Source organism: Cajanus cajan, chromosome 1 (assembly GCF_000230855.2).
Source record: "Cajanus cajan strain Asha chromosome 1, NIPB_CcT2T_4, whole genome shotgun sequence".
Classification (NCBI taxonomy): domain Eukaryota; kingdom Viridiplantae; phylum Streptophyta; class Magnoliopsida; order Fabales; family Fabaceae; genus Cajanus; species Cajanus cajan.
Genome location: NC_138517.1, coordinates 79,402,195 through 79,420,678, shown reverse-complemented (window position 1 = coordinate 79,420,678; position 18,484 = coordinate 79,402,195). Strand labels below are relative to the sequence as shown.

The 18,484-nt window shown below is 31.1% G+C and overlaps 2 protein-coding genes across 3 annotated transcripts; both read right to left on the bottom strand.

The window, feature by feature from the left end:
- Window positions 1-325: 325 nt before the first annotated feature.
- Window positions 326-4,328, bottom strand: ABO5 (ABA Overly-Sensitive 5). 2 transcript variants are annotated; one of them, XM_029273998.2, is made up of 2 exons: window positions 3,087-4,328; window positions 326-2,132 (listed from the first exon to the last, which is right to left on the bottom strand). In XM_029273998.2, exons 1-2 carry the CDS (start codon window positions 3,822-3,824, stop codon window positions 1,059-1,061), a joined length of 1,812 nt encoding a protein of 603 aa, XP_029129831.1. In that variant the 5' UTR covers window positions 3,825-4,328; the 3' UTR covers window positions 326-1,058. The 2 variants fall into 2 exon arrangements, with proteins under 2 accessions (XP_029129831.1, XP_020230767.1); XM_020375178.3 differs by having other exon boundaries at window positions 326-2,264; window positions 3,087-4,323.
- A 504-nt stretch (window positions 4,329-4,832) lies between these two features.
- PMP (putative type 1 membrane protein) lies at window positions 4,833-10,577 on the bottom strand. The gene is made up of 11 exons (XM_020375230.3): window positions 10,418-10,577; window positions 10,219-10,296; window positions 8,435-8,530; window positions 8,258-8,333; window positions 8,066-8,161; window positions 7,857-7,930; window positions 7,651-7,758; window positions 7,426-7,563; window positions 6,323-6,428; window positions 5,909-6,114; window positions 4,833-5,306 (listed from the first exon to the last, which is right to left on the bottom strand). The coding sequence occupies exons 1-11, from the start codon at window positions 10,484-10,486 to the stop codon at window positions 5,238-5,240; spliced, it is 1,116 nt and encodes a 371-aa protein (XP_020230819.1). The 5' UTR covers window positions 10,487-10,577; the 3' UTR covers window positions 4,833-5,237.
- Window positions 10,578-18,484: the final 7,907 nt, after the last annotated feature.

The following is an 18,484-nucleotide window of genomic DNA, read 5'->3' as shown; positions in this document are numbered from 1 at the left end:
AAAGAAAAAGCTTTACGGCAACAAATTTTAAGTGGTGCCATTCAAGACTTCAAAATGCGGATCCAATTTCTCTCTCTCTAACATTTCACACATGCAAAGCACTAGATCGTTAAAAGATATTGGAATGATTTGCATATAACAATAAACTTGTTTGTCTAAAAACATGTTTAGATCCGAGTTTAAAAGTGTTTCTAAGAAAATTTTTTTATTGAAAAAAGTTTTGTATTTTCAATAAAAAAATTTTTTCAAAAACTCTTTCAAACTTATATCCAAACAGTAACTAAGTTTACGAAAGCATACTTCATAAAGGATAACTAGCAGAAAATAAAATAGAGAAAGTAAAATGGGAGAATATATTATCTCAGTTCTGGTGTTTTAGATTATACAAGACCATCCTCAAACTAAGGGAAAAAAAATCTACGCTTGAAGGATGCGGCTACTTGCTCTTGAATTAAATATATAACAGTTGGTGTATATGGCTAGAAGTTCAGGAATCACCCATATAAAATCAATGATACATTAGTGATGTTTCACCCTAGATTTTCTCTATTCTATTCATGTAAGAATGGAATCAATGGATAATTCTATATAAAGAGAAATGAATGACTTGTTTTTTTCCACACAATTTCGTTTATTTTTTTGCGAGGTCGGAAAATGGGGAACCCCTGCTAGGATGATGTATCTTGTATGAGCTTGAAACAGATCCTATCAAATTAAAAATTAGAAGAACCTATAAGAAGAGATTTGTAACAGAAAGAAACAATACCCCTCTTCATTGAACTCCCAAGTGGAAAGTCCAAAATCCCAGTGCAGGAAAACTTGACTTTGTTACCCAACAAACATGCAAGTCTACTAATTCTGGAGCATGCTGTAGCCATTGCTCTTAAAGCAACGCATCTGGTTGCAACCAAGTTCATTAGATGGCCTGATGGCCATAATCATAAAACGCTTTGCCTCAGCTACACATAGATTAAACTGCGTAAGAAGCAACCTGAGAAAGCTTACATACAAATGATTTATGCTTGATAGGAATGTACATCAATTATTTGTTTCCAGTGTCATCTCAGAGGGCTAACAACCCAGCCTGTAATTGGGTTCTGCCTGCGAAATTTCAACTTCCCATGTCCGCCACTTTGCAACCGCTCGAGCACCGCATACGTGATTGAATCTGGAGTCAATCCTTGCTGCTTAAGTTTTGCATAAAGGTCCACTGCCTCAGCTGTTCTTCCACACCTTTCAAGACAGTCAAGCAAAATATTATACGTGATCAAGTTAGGAGTGCATTCTTCAGAAAGCATTTCATCAAACAACCTGCACGCCATTTCAACTTTATCCGTCTTGCCAAAGCACTCAATAAGTGTACTATAAGTCACAACATCTGGATTTAATCCTTTCTCTTGCATCTCTTTAAATCTCATGTGAGCTTCATCAACGTCCCCATTCTTTCCAAGGCAATTGATCAGTGAGTTATAGGAAATGACATCAGGCTTACAATCGCTATTCTCTAGTTCTTCAAAAATTTTAACAGCAATGTCTACTCTTCCAGCCCTGCCAAAGCTGGATATCAAAATATTGTATGTAAATATGTCTGGTGGGGGACCATCTTGTTTCATCTTTTCATAAAGATCATGAATGTGTGATATTTGTTTCAACCTGCCCAGAGCTGTGAATACTGTATTATACATGATAGTATCGGTGGTTATACCCTTTTCATGAATTCTATTCAGAAGGTCTATAGCTTCTGTCATTTTACCAGCACTACATAAACTCTCCAACATGGACATGCAAGCATCTTTGTCACCCTTGTCATGAAAGGTCCACATATTGCAAAATAACCTATGTGCTTCAGAAGCATGACCCAGTTTGCTTAAAGTCCTAACAAAATATGCATATATCTGCTTATTCATATATTTCTTTGATATGTCCACAATATTGTCTAGCTTATTAAGCTTCCCTTCTGCAACCAGAAGATTCAAAATCACAGTGTATGTAAATTCATTAGGCTGACAATCATTCTCCACCATCTTTGAGAAAAGCAAGATGGTCTTGTCAACCATTCGCCCCCTGGCAAGTGCCTCAATCATAGTATTATAAGCAATCAAATTAAGAGTACATCCCTTTGCTAACATTGCCTGAAAAAGTGATAGTGACTCATCAGTTTTGCCAGATTTCCCAGCCATTCTGATCATAATAGTGTAAGTGAACACATCAGGCTCACAATGCCTCCGCTTCATATCCTCAAAAACTTTATATGCTTTATCTAACTGCCAAAACAATGCATATACACAATAACTGTTAAACAGGATCAACAAAAGTAAAATGCACTTTACACAGCTCTTGTGAAACTCCATTAGTTGTTTATCAATCTATCCATACAAACCTGTTAGAGCCTGCATGGCAACATACCGATGCAATCTTGAGACAATAAAAACAGCATATAAAACTTAGGGTCTATATGAAAGACCTTATTTACAACTTATTTGGACTCGTATTCTGACATAAACACTTATGTAAGAGTTCAAAAGAGCTTATAAAGAAAACTAAGGGTGTCTTTGGATGGCTGTTTGAAGCACCTCAAATGCACATTCCCACTTTCCAAGGGAGTAAATGTAGAGGCAACACTCCCATGGCATTGGGTAACAGCCATTCACGCTTTGAGAAACTAGTTTCCAAACATACACTTATAATATAGGACAAAACTTAGTTGCAATACAGGTACTGTTGGTGTTGATCCTTAATTAGAATTTTACCTCAATAATATGCATTGATATTTAATGGTTCTGCATATTAATAAAGTGACATTTTAATTTTGATTGGAGAATAACACCAACAACACCTGTGTAATTAACACTTAAAATTGTTTATCCAAACATACCCTAAATTTAAAAATAAATAAAATTGAAATGCCCCATCAATACTAAACTAAATCCAACCCACCAAACCAAGCCAGGCACTTGCACTAAATAAGTAAACATTCCAGAAACACTTTCTAACACACTCTTTTAAACACAGACTACAAGTCACTTAGAGCAATCCAAACAATTGGAAAAACCAGAGAGAAAGGAGAAGGCATTACAGCTGCAAACCTTTTCATCCTTGGCCAAGGCATCCAAAAGCATGTTGTAACCAAAAATGTCCAACTTATACCCACGGCGGAGCATATCCAAGTATACCCGAAACGCGCTCTCGGAGTCGCGGGACCTCAAGTAGGCCTGGAGCAGGCACTTGAAGGTGTAAGCGTTGAGCCTGAGGTCCCACTTCTGGACGAGCTCAACGCAGCGGCGCAAGTCCTCGGTGGTGCCGAACAGGGAGACGAGGATGTTGACGGTGGAGATGGAGCCGAGGACGGCGTGCCGGAGCATGTGGTCGAGGAGGGAGCGGGCCTGGTCGAAGCGGTCGGGGCTGGTGGACTTGGAGAGGATGAGGAAGAGGCGGTTGTAGGTGAAGGACTCGTGGCGGAAGCTGGGGGAGAGGGAGGGGCAGAGGTGGAAGAATTTGAGGGCGAGGGAGGGGGTTTTTAGGGTTTTGAGGATTTCGGAGGCTTCGGAGGGCGTCAGGGAGAGGGAGAGGGAGTGGAGGTAGTCCGAGAGGTCGGAGAAGGGGTCGGAGAGGGAGGAGGGGGGAGGGGAGAGGAGGATTTGGCTGGCTTTGCAGATTAGGTCGCGCCGCGGGAGGAGGTACCCGCGGGAGTCCGAGGGGAGGGGCGGCGGCGGAGTCACCTCGGCCGCCAGGGACCGGCCCGTCGGAGTGGTGGAGGTGATCTTCGCGGTGTACTTTGTTGCCAAGTGGCGCCGGAGATGGAAGAGATGTGGCGGTGGCTTCATTTGTCTCTGGTGAAGTGAAGTTGTTGGGTTGGGTTAAGGGGACAATGTTGGGTTCTTCTTCCTCATGTAAGAAGCTCAATGTCGATGGCTTTGCTGGTTTTGCATGTTTTAAAAATACTTTTTATCTTGCTGTCAAAAAAATATATTTCAAAATCCTTTCGTTTTACAACATTTTTATACTATTGTTTATATTAATTCTATGTTACCACATTTGTTTTGTAAAATTCTGTCATGAAATTTCATAGATACATAAATTACTGAATTTATCCTTGTATATTATATTTTTGAATTCGTTTGGTGCAAAATGCGGCAGGTAGTGGTTCAGACTCTGAGGATTCAGTAGCCCAAACAGGTGGTGGATTTGAAGTGTAACTGTTTTAATATGAAGTCCACGACTCTGAACTATATATTATATACCTACAATAAGGGTATATGCAGTTAATGAGAACGAAATTGCTATATTCAAGACCCATGACCTAAGAAAGGAAATTATTGAAATACCAAGACGACTTCTATCCTGAATATATTTAACCATGGTCTTGGAGAGTTGGTGTCAAGGACGTAGACCTGGAATTCAAGTTGAGCCTTAGTCCTGATCCTTAACAGAATTCTTATGAGATATAGCATTAGCGTGCTTGGAAAATCCAAATCCCGTTTTTCAAAACATCATCCTCTCGCATTGAATTGTCGTTCAACGTAATAAAACAGTTAATCAAACACACCTGGAATCTACTTTTAGTCTTCAAAATCTAAAAAATAACTTCAAAAGATTAATGTAACAGAAAATATATGAATAACCCATTCAAAAGTATATTTCTTATTTTAGAATGGAGGTATAAGTTAAGCAACAACCACATGGGCCATGACTTACGTGCTTCATCGTCAAACAACCACCGCGGAGAAGAGAACGACAACGTCAGTATATGAAAAGCTCAGTATTTACAAGAGGGCGACAATGTGAGATCGTTATATGAAAAGCTCAGTATTTACAAACAGAAGGCAAACAACTTGGCTGAAATTTCTTTATTTTACAATAAAATTGAAATTATTTCGATCAAAATGTCAATCATGGGGTACACCCATTATTGTAAATGGCTGGAAAAATCACGTCTACTATGACTATCTATGTGCTGATAAAACATGGGAGTACAATGCTTCACATTTAAACAACATCGGTACAATAATCCCCTAATCTCTAGACCCAAACCTGATTGGACTATTTTCCAATAATTCACATCATGAATATAATTGGCTAAACCGGTCCATTAAACACAAAACTAATGGTTTAACAATAAATATAAATCATGCACACAGATCAGAGGCATCAAGAAAAAGACCCCTAATTACAAGGTTCAACGGCAGCCCGGTTCTCTTGCATTGGTTGAAACGATTTGTCTTCGTATGCATCCACGCCTAATCAAGCTTGACATTAGAATACAGAAGCGTGTCCCTTGTGAGCGGCATATTCAAGAGGTAACATATCTGCAATCAAACAAATAAGTATTATGCATCAATCTCAACAATATATATCCTCAATGGCATATATCATTAATGATGGATCCTAAAGGACCTATATACGTAATTGATTGTCCCATTTGTGTCATATTTTTCAATAAGAGACAATCAGCGCTAATTGAATACCATCAGGGACTTATTAATTTTAAAATCCTCGAATGTAATCCTTCGATTCCTTCGTAGAGAGAAACAGAGAGAAGGATTATCCAAAAGAAAAAAATTAACACTTTCTCTGATACTTGCACCCTTTGTCCAAACAGACGAATCTTTTAAATACTACATGAAACTACCGCTAGAATTTCATTCTTGAATAAGTTTTTAATTAGTTGCAAAGGAAAGCTTACAACCGTGCCCCTGCTCCAATCAAAATAAAGAGGGCAAAATTAAGTGAGAAACAGAAATTGATGAAGAAACTCTTTCAGGAAATGTCTTCCAATATTTAGCTAGGCCCTGATGACAGATATCTTAAAACCATACAGAAAAGGTGTTTCTTTTTGAATTTCCATTTGTTAACTAATTATATTATAATATTACTATTTACTAGTATAATTATTACACGCTATACTTACCCCCATAAGGGTTGAAACGAGCAATATAATTCCTGTTATCCAAGCAAGGGTTCTCCTAACCAGCACCACTTCTGGCAATGTTGCATTCACTGCATTTGTTTCCACCAACCATCGAGCAGTATGGTGAGGAGTAAAGATCACATCAAACTTCTTGCCCGACTCTTGAGTATTGGCCGGGTTACAGTAAATAATTCCAACAAATTGACCTGCTCAGCCATTGATCATTAGATTAAAAAAAGCAAATGAACCTTTCAGTTCAAGGAAGTTGACATCTTATGATCTGAAGAATGAATGATTAGCTAAGAGTTTGCTAGTTATTTGACTAGGTTTTCTATATTAAAGAAAATCTTTTCCAATATTGTAAGGCTTTAATTTAAAATCATAAAGGAATTATTTAAGCCTGACAAAATTGACCTTTGTATGCTTCTTGCAGTGAACTAAATATCTTTGTCAAAGTTACATATAGCAACTCAACTCCGTGCTGAGCAATACTTTCAGCTTCATATTGATCTTGCAAAACCTGCACCATATTAGTCAATAAGACAATTAAAACCCATGTATATAACATCAACAGTCAACACATATTGCAGATAAACCTGAACAAAAACATGTATTGAACTATTCCATATACTGAAGAATAAAATGGTAATGGTATGTGGATTTTCAGTGAATATTGGCTATGTTCGCACACTAAATAACAATAGTAATGCTCATTGTCTCCAGTATGCAATATTACGTTTGTTTTCTTTAAACATATACATAACAAAATAAATAAAAGAAACAATGGAATCAACACTCTTTTTGTCCAGGTACTGGAATTGGGGATTAAAGATTTACAGTGTGGGGAGACTCTACATGTAAATTGAGAAATATAATAATGAGTCTTTTTAGGTAAACTTCTCCAAAAGCCTAAAATTAAATTAGTTTCTCCAAAAACTAAAATTAACTTATGTATAAGTTAACTTATTAAAGCTCTCTTATGCTGACTTCTCAAAAAAACTTATTTTTACCTTATACAAAAGCTAATTTTAGCTTAGGAAGAAACTAATTTATTTTCCCTTCCTATTTTCTTCTCCTATAAGTGTTTTTTTTTTTTTAAGTTCACCCAAACAGAAATACATATAATACATGTGAATGGAGAAAAAAAAAATAAAGAAATGTTATTGACTCCAATATCATATAAACAATACTGTATATTCAAAAAACCGTTTCTTACAAACTTGCATTCATATACACCAATTATGTTGCAATGTAATCAAGAAAACAGAAACAAAAACCAAGTATTGAAAAAAATATATATATCACTTGACAAGACTTGGTATACCAAATTTCTCAGGTAGCATAGTTTAAGTTGAGAAAGAAGCCAGTTTTATCATTGTGGATCACTGAAAATGGAGAAAATCCTATAATTTGCTATATCATATAGCAGACAGTGGAAATTGCATGATGGTTCTTCCAAAAATTAAAAAGAAAAAAGGTAAAGAAAAATAACAAAGGAGCAATAAGAGTATGCATACCTTGATGCCATTGAAGCATCCTGTTAACAACTCAGCTGGACTGTTTGGACTCCGAGATAAATCATAATGCATTTCAATTGCTCTTTGGACATTTCGAGTGAGAGACATAAGACTTGCAATGAATTTCCTGTCTGCTTTCTGCAAACACAAACATGTAAACCTCCCAATCAGTCTTAACACATTCACATATAAATATTAAAATATACCTTAAAATCGTCATTATACCTTTGACATGTGAAGATTCACTGAAGCATCATTGGCCAATGGAATGGTAAGCACTCCATTTAATGGCTCAAAGGCATCGGTAGCATATGATCCACCAATCAAAGATGACTAAGAAAACAATGACAAAGTCATTTTTCCACATATAAATGATAATAAAATAATATGGAAATAACTGATAGGCATGTTTAATATAGATCAAAACTAACAAAATCACTAATTTCTTTGTCAGTCCAGTCTTCCAATTGCTCATCCAACGAAACCACAGAAACATCATTTTCATCTGCATAAATTTTTAAAAAGTGATAATAAAGAAAAAATAAAGCCGTACAAAATATTATGAAATCATATTGGCCGTGACTACTACCATTTTCCTGGTATTCTATTTCTTTCCAAAATGAATGTTTCAAAGCCTCACCTGGAAGTTGAATGCCAACTTTTTCTGAATCAAGAAAGTTTGTACTCCAAAATGAATTGCTAAACTTTGGATTATCCTGGACAATTTTTCCAAGACCTGCATTCATAATACAATACTATTATCTTTTTACGAAAAGGAGAACATTATCATTATAAAGAAATCACTTAATAAACTTAATCCTAGATCAGAGACCATTGATTCCATTCACTTCCAATAAAAACACAGCACGAGGCCTCTTGAATGGGTTAGGAATGAGAACCTCATTCAACTGCAAAAAGACAAGTTGTTATCATCAATCAAACCTATAATAAAAACATGATGTAAAATAAATATGTATTGAAAACAAACATCACTAATGAATTCAAGGACCTTGGATGCGCTAGCAGCTGAGAGGGTGGAAGGAGGTGCAAAACCAAGCAAGATTGAAACAGCAGCTCCAACATCCTGAAGCAACAATGAAGGTTGCTGCAAAGTGAAATAATACCACCCAGTGAGATCATTATTATTAATTTAACCACTACAAAATAATGCAGTAATCTTATTAATGAAACCAAGGGGAACATGGAAAAGATGAAAATGAAGAGAATATTAACCTTAATTCCAATAAAATCAATCACTCCCAAAATGAACAAAAGTAAAGAGAAAATCATAATCAAGCTTATAGTAATTTAAATTAAAAATTTGTCCTCAAATGCCATTTGAGAGAATTTAGTTACGACACTCATTCATAAGAATATAAACAAGAGAAGTAAAAACCTGTCTACTCCCTCGTTTTCATTACCCATTTTTTCATCCTCACATGCACCATTTTCTTTCCTCACCATTTCTTATCAACAAACAATGTCTCTGGAACAATAAATCTATTTAAAAAAAAAACTGGTCTAATTGATAATGTTTCAGATGGGTTTTGCCAGTCAAAATTTCTTAAAAGGCTCTTTATTCAAATTCCTTATCCTTTGGGGGATATGACATTGAGAAAAACGCTATCTATTCATACAACAAGGGCATCTTTGATGCCAGTGTAATGAGAAAATCCAGCTCATTTATGTATGGCATGACAATGTTTTCTTGTTTTGAATTTAATATGACAGTTAAGAAATTTTAAACTGCAATATATATACATATATGTGTGTGCGTGTGTGTAATTTGAAAGAAAATTGCTTTAAAAGTAGTGATGCCCTTTGCAGTTAATTTGTAAAAACAATTTGTGGGTAGTTAAGATTTCTCATTTGGGCACCACTACACACATGTAAGTTCACAAAAATTGGATAAAATTAAGGGGCTTTGTCCATTTTTTCAATCTATCCCTCATAGTTCTGTGGATTTACTTCTCCTTGTTTGTTTTCCAAATTTGCATTAACGTATCTGCTATTTCTCTTCTACAAACTGCTAGCACATCCTTTAGAACAGAGAATTTACACAGGTTGATAGTAAGTTACAAATCAATGCTGCTATTCAAAGAATCAAAGCCCAAAAAGAATTCCGATTTCCATCTCTTTTTAAGCAATTTCACAGACCTATAACCAGGTCTACTTTAGCATTCCACTAACCTACTTTATTACCTTTGAATTTGATACTACCAATTAAAAACACAACTTCTCCTGCAAGCAGAAACTAGCAATGAAACACAGAACTCTGTCTGCTAAATAATGTGATAATCCAACCAAGTTTAAAGGAAGATATCTTTACAGAAAATATTTTATTTGCGGACTATATTTTTATTTTTATTTTTATTTTATTTTGAAGACGGGTTTGTTTCATGGATAAAAATAAATAATAATGGTAAATAAACTAACGCCATAGCATCTGAGCTCACCAAATGAAAAAAAAAAATCCAGGGCTGAAATTTTGCAACTCAATTCTCACATCACATCTATTGAAAGTTCTTATTCATTCGACAAGTGTCACTTCCCTAGAGACATTTCCAACACTAACGACAAGGCAGAAGGCTCATGTTACATGATTTACCCTTAAGATTCCAAAATGGATACACTTTTAATTTGTTTGCACCTAAAGCTTCGAAATCAACTCAAACCGAAGGTTCGATACATGCAAATTCAAACAAGGAAACGAAATTCACATCGATCAGCGAGTTGAATTGGAAGAGAACACATAATAATACAGAAACTAGACAAAAATAAAAGAATCCCCACCTCATCGCTGAATGATCTAGCGCGAAGGAATTGATTACTGGAGCTATCGACGAAGAAGACGGAACCCGAAGCCTCACCCTGCAACAAAACACACAACCGAATCAAACAAAGAGAAAATCGTTAGATCGAAATCGCCATCAAATGCGTACAGGCTCGGAAGATTGAAGAGAAGACTGAGAAAGAGAAACCAGAAACGAACCCTAATTTGAGGAGAGAAGAAAGAGACAATGAGGAGCAGGCTCCAAATGACGGAAACGCGAAACTCCATCGCAGAGAGAGAGATCTGGAGGTTTCACTTCAGCAATGTGCTACGTTATTTCTCGCTAGAAAACGAAACAATCGTATTCTGACTTCCGAAGCCAGAGGCTCGTTTGGGCTTTTTACATCTCTTGGGTCATCGGATGATTATGTTGCAGGCCCAATAAGACCATGGCGTTACTGGGCCCCGGAATCCAGTCAAGATAGCTTCTTGAGGTTTTTTTTCCTTATTTAATTTGATTTTTATGTGTTATAATTATTTATAAATTAAATATTAATATATTAAAACAAATTATTTGTTATAAATTTAAAATATAATTTATATATTTTAAAATTATTTATTTATATCTGTACAAAAAATATTTATTTATTTATGTAAATTTTAAATGTAATTTATATTTTCAAACATGGTATTTATTCATATATAATTTATTTTAAAATTTAATTATATATAATAAGTATATTTGTACATTTTATAAGTTTAAATATTAATTAATAATATATTTTTATTATATTTTAAAAAAAATATCTTTGATTTTTTTTTTTTACTTTCCAACTTTACAAACTTCTCTTATTTTTAATATTCATTTTTTTTTCAAACACTCACTTCCTTTCACACTATCTCATTCTTGTTCCTTCTCCCAATTTTCAAACTTTTTTCAAGCACTCACTCTTTTTACATGCACTTCTTTCCTTTCTTTTTTTAAGATTTCAAACGTTCAATTTTAAAAATTATTCTTGCAAATAAATAATTAACTCATGATATATATATATATATATATATATATATATATATATATATATATATAAATAAGGGATCTACTTTACTCAATAAATTATATTTTATATCAAATTTCAATGATTCAACATTTGAATTAAAAATTCTTAATGTATAAATCAAACCTATAATTTTAAAAAAATTGAAAATTATTTGATAGTTTGTTATATAAATTTAAATTAGCATCTAAAATATTTTATGATTTATCTATTCATTTGAATTAATGAAACTATGCATTAAATAATTTTTAATTTTTTTGAAAAATTTGTAAACTTGATCTATATATTAAGAAATTTTAATTTAACGGCTGAATCGTTAAAATTTGATATAAAACACTAGTTATTGAGTGAAATAGACTTACTCTTAGAGTAAGTATATTACTCTTCATACATATTATAAATATATCCCCTTTTTTATAAAAATAATCCTAAAATATTATTCTAATTAATTGCTTATTTTAAAAATTATCTTTTTACTCATAACCTTCCTTCATCCTCCTTCTAATTTATTAGTATTTTGGAAATTACTTTTCAAATATAAAAAATACACTTTTATAAAATATTTCCCGTAATTATGAAAATATTCTTCCGATAAATTTTTTCCAAAACATTAAAATTAATATATTTGAAACTAGGTATGTATAAAAGAAATGGTGCGTGAGAATCTCAAAATTCTATATTTTTTTGAAGAAAAAATACAATTATAAAACTTTAGTTCATTTTGAAATTCTAAAAAATAGAGGAAAGAAATGTTTGTGAAAGGGGTGAATGTTTAAAAAAAAATTAAATGTTGGAAACAAGGGTAGGAATGGGATGCATGTGAAAATGGGGTGAGTGTTTGAAAAAACAATGAATGTTGAAGGTAAAAGGAGTTCATAAAGTCGATAAATTAAAAAAATACTAAAGGTATTTTAGAGGGGAAAAAAAGTATAATAGAGGTTTAAATATCATGAGTCCAAAAAAAAACAAGTCAGAGCCTAAGGAACTATGTTTGCTAAGACTAATGTGAACCATCACAACTACGAATCATGCACAACCACAATTCAACATGTAATATTTTGAAATTTTCATATCACATTATAATATTTTCAATTTTATTATCTTATTTTTTTTAATAATCTAAAAATTTATTTACCATACTTGAATAATAAATAGAAATACAATGTTTTATTTTTTTTATTTATTTTTTTAAATGCTATAAAAAAAATAAATGGAGATATATAAAATTCGACTGTATTATTAAAAATTTTAGAAAACCAAATTTTTTTATATAGATTATTATATTTAAAATTATTAATAGGATGTTTTCCAAAAAAAAAATGTAGCCTTTATCTACTGCAAGTGTACGGGGAGAGATAATGCCTATCTCTAATAAGGTAGCCTAACTAAATGGTTAGAATTAAAAAAAAAAATGCCTATAAATAGGCTAAGGAGAGGGACCATGGGGGAGAAAGGAGAGTGAGCGGAGAAAAAGAAAAAGTATGAAAGAGGGATTGTGAAAGTAGAGGGAAAGAATTAGAGAAAAAGAGTAATATATATATATATATATATATATAGTGTAAGAAGTAATTCTACTTTTTTATTAAAGTAAGGAGGAGGAGATTTTTATTTTTTAAAATTTAATATACTATTATGTTTATTTTATGTTATATTTACGTATATTTACTTAATTAGATGTTTCTAATCTTATTTACTTACTTAATCTAAGATATTTTTTTCTCTTAATTAATTAGGTGTTTTTAGTTTTTTTTATTACTGTCATTTACTAGATTAATATTCTTTAATATAATTCATTTTTGTAAACTATATTATATTAAATTTTAAATAATTAAAAATATTCAAACTTATTTAACTTAATTATTTTTATATTAATACTAACTATGACATAGTTTTGTTAAAATATTCTAAGCTCATTTTTTTATTATTTATTTCATATATTATAAAGATAAATGTTATTTTATGGTCATAAAAAATAAAGTTTGAATTAATGTTTATTTATTTTGACTAGTCACTACTAAAATAATTCAAATTTTATTATAACGAGAAAATCTTATATATATATTAATTGATATATAGATGGATTCACCTCAAGTTGGATCTTTTACTGTGTTGGTACATATATTTTTTTCCTGCCATACAGTGGGCAATTGACACACAAAATAATACCGTTACTTTTCATGGGCAAGAATCATCAATGATTATGCTACCAAATAAGGATATCTCAATTTTTTTAGATGGACCTATAACTATTACTTTAACCCTACCCTCGACAAGTCATGTTAACCCCTTATATAATATATAATAATTATTATTGTACTAATATTGTAAAATAAGGAGGGAAATTGAAAAATATAAACTAATAAACATCTCATTCTTTTGTAAATAGTTTATAAAATTTTGATAAATGTGATGTATAATTATATGAAGTAGTAATAACTAAACTTTTATGTATGATCTCTAAGCACTTAGGATTTTATAGGATAAGTAATAATTTAATAATATTACTAAAATATTTAATAATTTTTTATTCATTCAAACGAGTGTATCACAACACATCATATGCAACAACTCTAATACACCACAACTATGTGCCAACTTGCAATGTGTGTTATCATGCATAACAATAGAGATCTCCTACAACGAGTGGTTTATTTGGCTTACCCTACTAGATAGTAACAATCTTAGTCAACATAAACTTGAAAGGTCCAATATCATTGGTTGAGAATGAAATAGATTGAGTGTAAACCTACCACAACATTAGTCTATAAAAACAAGTCCCTTTATGAATTTAACTTGCTATCTACCCCTAAGATACCATTCACCCTTCCAACATTGGGTCGGGTGGACCCTAAGTGACCACCAAGCATCAACTTACGTGCCAATTCAACATACACTCGAACATGACCATTTAACATCAAGTACAAAGTGACCCACTTTATATTGCACTTATAACACCATTAAAGAACATAACGTTTTTTTTTAAATGTCCACAACTTGGTCTATAAAGTCCTAAGCTCTCGAAGATCCAGTCATTTGGTATCTCTTATTAAACAACTCAACAACACATCATTATCCTTTAAACCACCACTTTAAAGGCTTTTCAAAAACAACATGGATGAAGGGGATCAAGTTTTCCCAACAACCACCCACAACATCATGAATTAGGAACTCAAGCCTTTCTTCCACAATAGATATGTGCCCAGGACAAGACACACAACAACATACATTAATCATCATCAACATAAAAAAAGGTAAAACATTCACAACCCTTAAACTCATATGATCTAAGGTAGAATCCTCACGTTCCTAGCCCTCTGAGCTATCTAAAACTCACCACTCATTCCCAATAGGAATATGCACAACATAGTCCAATCTTGCAAAATAGGAACACAACATAACATCACCATGATCACCATCTAATAAGAAAAGATTTTTGGTAAACGAACCCTTCTTGTTAAGCAAGAACTCACACGACGAGGAACATTCACTAAGCGAGTTTCGCTTATTGAGTGACCTCTCAACCCCACCAAGTTAGGGGCTAACACTTGCTTAGACATCGACTATGGTTGATCGAGTCACCACAACATCCCCAACTAAAGAAAAATTGATGTAAAAGAGAAACTCCTTCAACAACTCCCAACTAAAGCTCCCACGAATTTGATCCTCAAGATCTCAACTTCACAATCTTCCTTTGACTTCAAGATACTCCAATTTCTAGCTTTGGGAAAGATCCACAACCTCAAGGATAATTAGAAGCTCAAGCAACAACTTATAGTCCCAAAGTCTTTCTCTCTATAAAATATGAAATCTGAAACTTATGAAGTTTTATTTTCAAATCTTCCTTATATACTTCAGTCTTTCCCATACCAACTCTCACACTATTAAATTATAACATCTATAACTCAAGTTTAGGGTTATCTCAATGCTAATCCACGCCTCACATCAAGAAAATAACATATAATAACATCAAGTAACTCACATGGATACATTTGCAAATATATATTTATGAAAAACATGATGTTACAAAAATAGTTTCTTAGTTAATTGTATCTTAATTACTTAAAGAAAATATTATTATTTTTAATATTTTTAAAAATACAAATCATTAATTAATTTTAAAAATCCCATTTTTGGTAAGATTTTTTTTATCATTTTAAAAGTTCCTTTTATTTTAGGAATTAAATTTAAAATCTCATTAATTAATTTAAAAATTATTTTCACCAAAAATTGTTTTTATATTGGTTATTAATTAAATTCAATATATAAATTATTAGTTTCAATTTTCTTTTAGATTTTATTCTTTTCTTCTTAATCTAATTCATATATTTTTATTTGAATTGCATAATATCCTTGTGATTAATGCTCAAGATATTTTCTAGTAAAATATGATAATAAATGTCCTTGTGTTAACGATATATGGTTTAAAATTATCCAGAAAAAAATTAAATGGTAATACTTATAAACGGATAGAAAGAAATAAAATGAATTATTTATATAAAAATCATTAAAATTTAAGGAGTAAATTATGAAAATTAATGATGAATTGGGGTAATATGCATGGGTTCTTTTCAAAATTAGTGTAATCATTATAAAAAAAATGATAATAGATATGCAAATTAATTACAACTTTTTATTTTTCATTGGTAGGAATTAAAAAGGTGACAACAAGGTATGAATCTGACATGTTATGTATATCATGATTACCTCTTGGTACTAGGTTGACGAAGGATGATAATGTGGTTGCCAACCTACTTTTTTGTGTATAGTGAGATAGATAAATAAGTCCGCCCAATCCACTTCACCAATCAGACATGTCTAACCCGCCAACATGCTTGTACTATATTTATATTAGATTAGTATATTTATTTCATAGTTTTTTTAAAGGAATTTCATAGCTTAATTAGCTTATCTTTTCATATACTTATTTCCCTTTAATATGGAATATAATTTTATTATTTTAAAATCACATATTTTTAACAAGCACATTTTTCATGTATATGAAATAAAATATATGTTTTAACATGTTTTTATTTAGATGGATTGAATATAGAGTTGTCAAAATAAGCTAAAACTCATGAGATAACTCGACCTATCATGAGTTTGAGTCAAGTTGACCCATAATACATACTAGTTATGAATTATGATAATTAATATTAATTTGATATTATTTATCAATATTTTATAGAATCTTTGATTTCATAAGTTAGTTGTGGATGATATCTATTTTTGACATTTTTATTTGTCCTATTTGTTAACATAATTATAATTCTAAAATATAAAATTATAATATTTTTTTATAAAGTTCAATAGTTTTTATTATATATATATATATGTATATATATTTAATTTAAGTGAGGCAAATCATTTAACCCACCAACCATGATGAGTTAGGTCAGACTATCTACTTTAATAAGTCTAGTTGAAAGCAAGATTGTCAAAATGAGTTAGTATGACTTGTTTAACCCAAACCACTTGAACTCACTTTCTAATTAGTTAGACACAATCCACCTTTTTAAATGTACAAACTTTTCCAACGAACTCTACCCATAGGGTTGGTGGGTTAAACGTGTCTCCCATTAACCCATTGATTTTAAAAAAATAAACTCTAATTTAAAATAAACTCCAATCTAAAATAAAATAACCTTCAACCTAAAATAAAAATTGTCAAACTAAACATCATACATACAACATTAAATTTAATTAAAAAGTGTACAACTTTAAATAATTAAAATTATAAAATGAAAATTATTGTCATTATAATGATTATCTATCAATATCAAACTTCATTGGAGGTTCAAGTAAACAAATATATACCAATTTTATGTTGTTTAACATTAACTTTATCTTTATCTACAAAAAATAATATCTTATTAAAATAATACATATATAACAATAAATAATTAATTGAAGCCTTGGTGGGTTGGACTAATGGGGGTGTAAATGTATTAGGTTGGCAATTCGACCCACCACAGTTAAACAAAAGTGGATTAGATCAAAAGTGAGTCAGATTGAGTTTTATGACCAATTATGAATTTCTTAATTTTTCTACCCTAGCCCAACCTGTCTTCAAGGTGGGTCGACTTAGTCAACGAACTAGAACCCTCTTTGACAACTCTAGTTGAAAGTAGATCAATCGGTCAATCCATAATTTTAATCCACCAATCTAGGATATTTATAATTCATCGACCAACTTTATCTCCCTTAGTGAGCTAACTCATACTAAAGTAGGTTGATTACTTTCTTTAACTCATTTTTGTTGGCGGACTAACCTGTCCCACATTGCTTAAGGTAGATTACAAGTGGAGCGGGTTTAAAGTGGTGTGAGTGCAAGTCAACCCACATTACTACATGTGATTATTAATTTAACACAATAATTCAAAATTTAAACTTATAAATTTTAATTAAATTGTAAACAAATTTTTTTGATATTATCAGCAGAAGGATATAGGTTAAGCTGAATATTAAAAAAAAAATTCTTAATCCTTTTCTTCATTTAATTACTTGAAAACAGAAATCTTTTAGGATCTTTTAAAATTGTTAATTATTAATTATTTTAAAAATTTTCCTTTATGTTATCATTATTTTTATTTAAAATTTTCCTTTAATTTTAGGTTTTAAAATTTAAATCTCATCTTTAATTGTATTTTTTTTTATGTTTTTAATATTAAATACTTGACTATAGTATATCAATTAATTATTTTTAATTTATTTTAATATTTATTTTTCCCTGTATATATATTTGACTTATATTTTTATTTGAATTAAACTACTCCTTGTGATTAATGCTCAAAATATTTGCTAGTAAAATATAATAATAGATGTTAATGATAAATGGTTTTATATTATCATAAAAGAGTTGGATTTAGTTTATGTAAAAAATAAATTCAGAATGTAATATTTTGAAAATTTATACATATAATATATATATATATATATATATATATATATATATATAATATGTTTTTCATCTAAAGTTAAGTAACCATCTTAAGTGTTACTTATAATTATTATTGATATTATATTGATATTTAATATATCTAAAAAAAATTATAGATCTTTAAAATAAATGTTATTTATCCACCTTAAAATTATCATTAAGAATTAAAAATAGTTAGTTTAGGTTTTAGAAGAATGAAAACTAAATAAAAATATCTTATAAGGATCAAAATCAAAATTTAATCATTTTACAATAACCAAAAACAATGTTTATAAAATTTAAAAGGATAAAAGA

What these genes read in the sequence shown, in the direction of transcription:
- PMP (XM_020375230.3), bottom strand. Translation starts at nt 10,486, where the DNA reads ATGGAGTTTCGCGTTTCCGTCATTTGGAGCCTGCTCCTCATTGTCTCT. An exon ending in AGTTGGCATTCAACTTCCAG is followed by an intron (nt 7,931 to 8,065) that starts GTGAGGCTTTGA and finishes AAATTTATGCAG; the next exon opens with ATGAAAATGATGTTTCTGTG. An exon ending in ACTGCAAGAAGCATACAAAG is followed by an intron (nt 6,115 to 6,322) that starts GTCAATTTTGTC and finishes ATGGCTGAGCAG; the next exon opens with GTCAATTTGTTGGAATTATT.
- ABO5 (XM_020375178.3), bottom strand. Translation starts at nt 3,824, where the DNA reads ATGAAGCCACCGCCACATCTCTTCCATCTCCGGCGCCACTTGGCAACA. An exon ending in CCTTGGCCAAGGATGAAAAG is followed by an intron (nt 2,265 to 3,086) that starts GTTTGCAGCTGT and finishes TTGTTTTGGCAG; the next exon opens with TTAGATAAAGCATATAAAGT.